This window comes from Argopecten irradians, chromosome 6 (genome assembly GCF_041381155.1).
Source record: "Argopecten irradians isolate NY chromosome 6, Ai_NY, whole genome shotgun sequence".
NCBI lineage: Eukaryota > Metazoa > Mollusca > Bivalvia > Pectinida > Pectinidae > Argopecten > Argopecten irradians.
Genome location: NC_091139.1, coordinates 3,638,381 through 3,645,385, shown reverse-complemented (window position 1 = coordinate 3,645,385; position 7,005 = coordinate 3,638,381). Strand labels below are relative to the sequence as shown.

The window sequence follows — 7,005 nt, the reverse complement described above, 5'->3', positions numbered from 1 at the left end:
ATTCCCTATTCGGCCATGACTTTCGGTGTCATCTTGACATTTGTACTTATTTAGCCTTGTCTATTGGTGTTTCACCTTCTCATATGGCCTTATTTGATCATAACTGTTGGTGCCAACTTGTCACAATCCCTTATTCGGCCTTGACTGTTGGTGCCAACTTGTCACAATCCCTTATTCGGCCATGACTGTTGGTGCCAACTTGTCACAATCCCTTATTCGGCCATAACTGTTGGTGCCAACTTGTCACAATCCCTTATTCGGCCATGACTGTTGGTGCCAACTTGTCACAAGCCAACTTGTCACAATCCCTTATTCGGCCATAACTGTTGGTGCCAACTTGTCACAATCCCTTATTCGGCCATGACTGTTGGTGCCAACTTGTCACAAACCCTTATTCGGCCATAACTGTTGGTGCCACCTTGTCACAATCCCTTATTCGGCCATGTCTGTTGGTGCCACTTTGTCACAAACCCTTATTCGGCCATGACTGTTGGTGCCAACTTGTCACAAACCCTTATTCGGCCATAATTGTTGGTGCCACCTTGTTACAAGCCCTTATTTGGCCATGTCTGTTGGTGCCACTTTGTCACAAACCCTTATTTGGCCATGTCTGTTGGTGCCACCTTGTCACAAGCCCTTATTTGGCCATGTCTGTTGGTGCCACCTTGTCACAAGCCCTTATTTGGCCATGATTTTTGGTGCCACCTTGTCACAAGCCCTTATTTGGCCATGTGTGTTGGTGCTACCTTGTCACAAGCCCTTACTTGGCCATGATTTTTGGTGCCACCTTGTCACAAGCCCTTATTTGGCCATGACTGTTGGTGCCACCTTGTCATAAGTCCTTATTTGTTCAATTGCTATTTGTGTCACCTTGCCATTTGTCCTTATTTGGCCATAACTGTTTATGTCACCTTGCCGATTGTGCAAGATATAGTTATGTTCAAAATGTATTTCTTCATAAAACACTTTTGTAAAGTTTTCTGCTGTATGTAGAATGGTTTACGTTTTTATTACCAAATATTTGCATTACATCCCAGTATATTGTTAAAGTTTGACGTTCCATAATTTCAGTCAGTTTTATTGAATACACGTTAGTCAGGTAACGAACGGGAACCGTTTTATTTAAGAATTCCATACAAATGCAATTATGAAAATCACAATGTAAAGCATTTTTAAGTATACACAAGCAGTGCTCCAGATATTGCTTATATCAAGGAAGTATCATTCTCCTGGTTTTTTTCATGAGGGAGTTAATTCGAGATAGAGGGAGTTAATTCGAGATAGAGGTTTACGAATTAATTGAATTAGAAGACCGTCAAATAATGGCTTTCAGTGAAAGTATTTGAAGTTGTGTAGACGTGAGCTATTTGTACAAATCTACATGATGATAAAGACTTCTTACTGTTTCTACAAAAAATGTTTAATGCTACGTTATTGTAAACAATCATTTAGATTTCAGAGATCCTTTAATTTCAAGGAAAATCCTTGCTCTCATCCTTGATGGAAACACATTTGTATTCATAATATAATGAGAATATTTCGTACTTCAAATTTCACAAACTAGGGAGTATTCATTTATATTTTGGGAGTATTTACGTCTCTATCGCGAGTACTATCATGGCACTGGATATATTCTGTAATATTCAGTGTTATAATATACCGGTACAATTATTCAAAAATAAGATAATTTTACATCCTTGCATTTAAACAACATTTAATTACATAAAATACAATTCATATCATGAGGTACATATACATTGTTCATGTATATAAATTATGAATAAAGTGAATAAAACATGTAGTTCTAGTATCTATATAAACATTGTAGCATGTTTTTTATAACTACACATTGCATTTCTCTCCATTCCGATATAATAATCATTTAAGTCTGATTATACAACTCGCATTCATACACATATCACATACTCGATATCGGTAACCACTATACATAAAAAAGAGAGAATTATGCATTAAATAGAACTGCAAGGTTCATATTCATAATATTCTCAATAGCAGTTTCACATGGCCTTTATTTAACAGTGAGAAAGTAAGTTTAATTGTCTTTCTTCCTATGTCTAAATACACCATCCATTATACAAGATTCAATCAAATATTCACGCAGTGAGTCAATAAATAAATAACAAAGTTAAATTCGCCTCAAGCGTGTTTAAAACCTGAGAATAGTTATTGTCCGTGTTTACAGAGCATTGTTATCGTTTAACGTCACTTTCCGTTTCATTCGACATCTCTTTCCTTTGCACTTTCGTCCCAGTTTTCCACATTTTGACTGCTTTCCTTTAAAGCTGCGCGCTCCGAGGCTTTTTCGCTTGTTTTCCTAAAGCAGTTCATATCTGTGATTCCACTTCTATATGGGTATAGGGAGAATGGACTACTCATAAAGCCAGGTAAAGGACCGGAAGTTAAGTGCGAAAAACTAGGATACGAAAACTGTGAGGAAGGCGGAAGTACGTCACTGGAGCGCATACCTGAAGGAAACATCTGTGCTCTTAGTGCGTCACATGACATAGTGTTCACTGGTGACGTAAACGCTGAATGAAGACCCGTGTGTGCCATTGGAGCGGGAGATGAGAACGGGGTGAATGCGGAACGCATGCTGGAGCCATTCGGCAGTTTGGAGTTGAGTGATTTTAAGGTATGAAGAGGCAATTGTCCAAAATAAGGATGTGAGCGGAAGTCCTGTTTTAAGCGAGGTGTCGTCTGCTGAGTCATTAATGTATCTTGAGTGGACAGAAATTGCTCTATTGCTTTGACAAGGTCACCGTTACAACCTTGAAGGACGAGTTCCAACACTGACTTCCGCTGGAAGGGAAACACACGCTCCAAAATCTCAAGGTTATTCAGGTGACCCGGAAGGAAAGATGTTGCAGAAGGTAGGTCACGTGGCCGCGTTAGTGACGTATAAGGAGAATATGGTTTGGGCCGTTCGGGCGTTTCCGTCACCTCGTTTAAAGATTCGGGTGATGAAGCTTCAACTCGGTCATCTTCGCTACTGTCCTCGGTCATCTTCGGAGTATTTTCTGTAAACATATGAGAATACATGTAAAAAGTTAGATTTTCACTTAACCGATTTAACAAAAACGAAATCATTAAATAATAATAAAAATCAATAAACGCTGTAACGGATCAGGATCCGAACATGAATAAAGATGGTTTTTATATTCTGTATTTGCACATTACAGAGTTATCTGCCTTTGATGGTATGCATTGATTATAACCTCATTTGTTTGCGAGCGTAACGTCATACTTTTCGGAGAAAACGACGTGAATTGCGCTCACAAAATAATGACGTAACAATCGATACCAACCATCAAGGGAGTTAACTCTGTAATATGCAAAGACGAAATAAGAGTTCATACGCAAAACGGGTGACAACTGAAATGGAATACTTGTGAATTCGAAGGAATTTAGGAAGTTTCTTTTTTACATGAAATTCCATTCTAAATACATACAATAATGTATCAATTCATTTGCTATTACGGAAAAGTTATTTCAAACTTTATACCACTAAGTGCACAAGTATTTGAACTCTTGCCGGAGAAGCTAATTTCTCCTGTCATTGTATCTACTGTATATACTCGTACAATCATTGAAAAGTTTAAATAAACAATAACTACGTTCTCTGTATCAATAGATTCCAATACTGTCACAGTACAGATACACAGAGTCATTACTTAAACTGATACATGTAACACGTTAGGCAAACTTCCCCTCCCTGCCACCCACCCCCAGAACAAACACAATTGGACCTCACACAGGGTTAACACGACACGGATGTACCGATTTGATAAGATTCATGTAAACGACTGTCTTTGATTGAAGTTTTGATTAACCAATAAATCAGTTAATTAAGAAGAAGAAATCGAACAATAAGCCAATTCATTCCTTCATTAAAAATACAAAATACTTGCTCTCCCGCAAATTGTTTCGGTATTTTGTCAATAAAATTATAAATTTTTATACAAAATATATGGAACTGATATGCCAAGATATTTCTTGTTTGATTTGTTGGCAAATAATTTCTATTAAAGAACCAATGTCTATAAATCAGTATTTAGATAAGGCGATAAATGAAAAAAATCACAATATTAATAAAAAAAAAAATAATAACTTTGAACTAATACGTACAATTTAATATATACTGTAATATTTTTCTAAATATTTAAAACTTTAAATAATTTTTAAAAATAATGTATTTTGCTCTCTCTTCAGAATTAGATTATCAGTTAACATTTGCAAGAAAACGATAGCTCTTAATTATCTTAATGAAATATACCCACAAGTATATATTACACGACACCTATATAATGTACATATCTTTTTTTACAAATAGGTCTTTTAAGAATACTATTTACAACAAGTAAACGATTACTTGATATCCTTACTACACATATTTATTTCACGTTTTTGAAACTTAATTTTTAAATATGCAAAAAAAATCTGTTCTCATGAGGTGATCATGTGTCCAATCGCTGACGGTGGTCGACATAATTTGGTACTAGTTAGGGGGTGATGAGAGGAGAGGGAGGCTGAAGGGGCGTGTCCGGTTACAAAAGTAACGCTCGCCATCCGCATCACAGGGGACGGACTAAATTCCGGATAAATTATCCAAACAAACAGAAAAGCCACAGTTTCACATTTATACCCGGGACATACATAGATCGATCGGGATTTTCTCACCATTGGCCGTGAGAATTCTCGGACCTTTGTTTATATTAATTACTGGCATAAGTAACAAGTGTTTAAAACTGTCACTTATAAATGGTAACAAAGGTTTTTGCCAATATGATTTCAATTAAAATCTGAAATTTTCTCACAATAATTGTATTTCAGCTGCGAAAACGTATGTTTAAAGGTCCTAATAATTTAGTTCATAGTTAAATAAAAACACATCATTTTTACATGTTGCAATTATGAAAAGTATTTGATGACTATAATACATGTGATGTTGACGTGATAATTCAAAATTGCAACTAACAATAATTTATCTATTATGTTTTAATACAAAAAAAAATCCATATCTATCCATTGCTTCAATTGATTTCTATGTAAATATGTTTAATGTAAAAGTACACCTGCGTTCGTACAGCACGTAACATAGATTAGATTGTAAAGAGCAAAATAACAAAATGTTTAATATAATGTGAGTGCTGTTTGTTTTTTATTTAAGAAATAGATTTTCGTTTAAAAACAAAAACCTGAAAACTCGTTTTTACTTGCAAAAGACAGACAGCTAAATAAGATATCGGCCTGTCAAACCAATATTTTCATGCGTTACAATTATTGACAATGTTTATGAGAAATGCGTTATGTAAGAAATTAATGGATGTGTGCCACCTTGATTCCTTTATAATCATTACACATAAATTACCTAATGTGAGATATATTTATTGTTTAACCTGTATACTTCCAATTATTGTAAGTTTTCATATAAGTTATTAATCACACTTGTTTTCTGTTAATTCACCTTTAGAAGGAACCATCATATCCGTTTTTGATATTCAATAAATATGTTTTATTTTTCATGAAAGTGTTTTGACATTATTATTAAAATATTTTCTAGTTTTGAATAATCCTTTTAAATTAGACTTATTACACTTGAAGCTATTTTTACAAAATCCGTTCAAAATACAAAAGAAATAACAAACGATGATGACATTTTAAAGACATGAAATATAGAATACTAACTGTTTTATAAAGTAGAAGGTTTAGCAGTATTGATGAAGAAAATAGAATATATATTTTAATCAGTAATGACATTGTGTAATAATAAAAAGATTTATCTACATTTATATGCAGCGACACTTGACCATCCAAAAACAATGAGCTAATTTTGAATACTTAGGTATAATGACTTCGCTATATACTCTAAAATGTTTAAAATAATGTGAAAACGCGACAAATAAAATGATTTGAGGACAATTATAAAACAATTTATTAAGAAGGATATGGAGTAACTCGACGTCATTTTAATATTGCTTAGAAACAGTTTTGCTGTTGTTTTGTTAGGATTTCAATAAGATAATAATATAGTTGCAATAACTATCTGGTCATGGCAAACGTGCAGAAAAATGGTCAAAGACATGCGAAATAGTTTGGTCTCGCGTCTAATTTGTCCAACATCAATACATACAAACAAGGTAAGAGTTTTTTGTTTTCTTTCAGACGTCGAATGATGTTACAGATAACTTACCGTTTGTCTCCTCCTCGTCACATCTCCCCTCCTTGTCGCCCTGAGGTGGGGACACCGTACCCGGCCCCCACAGTGGACCGGAAGTCATCACTGGGTTTATGTGGTCCTGTGCGCAGGCCCTCAGCCCTAAAGCGATGGCGTCTTCAGCAGCCTGTTGACGTTTTAACGCGACCTGTGCCGCCATGATGCGTTGACGTTCAGCAATCAAGTTACATTTCTGGCACGCGCAGTCCTTGAATTTGCAATGACGTTTATGGCCTTTGAGCCAGGAGACCATTCCGTGGTTCCTGCAGCGAGCGCATTTTGGTTTCCGTGAACCCTTCTCGGTCAATGGATACAAAGTCACTGGGTTCATCTTGATTTTTGACTTCTTTCACTATGATATAGCAGCTTCTAAATCCAACAAATAATGTTTAGTCCAGTCAGTCTATAGCATCAATGAAATCTTCTTTGTCAATTTTTGCTATAAGTTTCGATGATTTCAACTTCCCAGTCTTTTTTCCTGGATGTTTCGCTGTCCGATTGTTTCGTTCAAGTGATTTATTCGCCGATGTCATACCCTATTTGTAAATTGTGGGAACATCTTGAAAGCCACACCTCCATTGTGTTGAAACAGTAGAACAAATCGGTGGCCCTACTTCCGATAGGCAAAGGGTAAACGGAGTAAGATAAATATTGGTCTTGTTACCGCTCGCTCATTGGTCGGTTTGTTTGCTGTAAGATAATCCACAAGCGTTCCACAGAAGACCGCTATCTAAAGTGAATTTGATCGACATATCGTCAAATATTGGTGG

At 35.7% G+C, this 7,005-nt stretch overlaps 1 protein-coding gene across 1 annotated transcript; it reads right to left on the bottom strand.

Annotated features, from left to right (window-relative positions):
• Window positions 1–1,100: 1,100 nt before the first annotated feature.
• On the bottom strand, window positions 1,101–6,733 carry LOC138324746 (doublesex and mab-3 related transcription factor 3, truncated-like). The gene is made up of 2 exons (XM_069269863.1): window positions 6,212–6,733; window positions 1,101–3,038 (listed from the first exon to the last, which is right to left on the bottom strand). Exons 1-2 carry the CDS (start codon window positions 6,564–6,566, stop codon window positions 2,236–2,238), a joined length of 1,158 nt encoding a protein of 385 aa, XP_069125964.1. The 5' UTR covers window positions 6,567–6,733; the 3' UTR covers window positions 1,101–2,235.
• Between the last annotated feature and the right edge of the window lie 272 nt (window positions 6,734–7,005).

Bases quoted from the DNA above. Each gene is read 5' to 3' on its own strand.
- LOC138324746 (XM_069269863.1), bottom strand. From the start codon at position 6,566: ATGAACCCAGTGACTTTGTATCCATTGACCGAGAAGGGTTCACGGAAA. The intron at 3,039-6,211 runs GTAAGTTATCTG...ATATGTTTACAG, and splicing joins TGACGAGGAGGAGACAAACG to AAAATACTCCGAAGATGACC.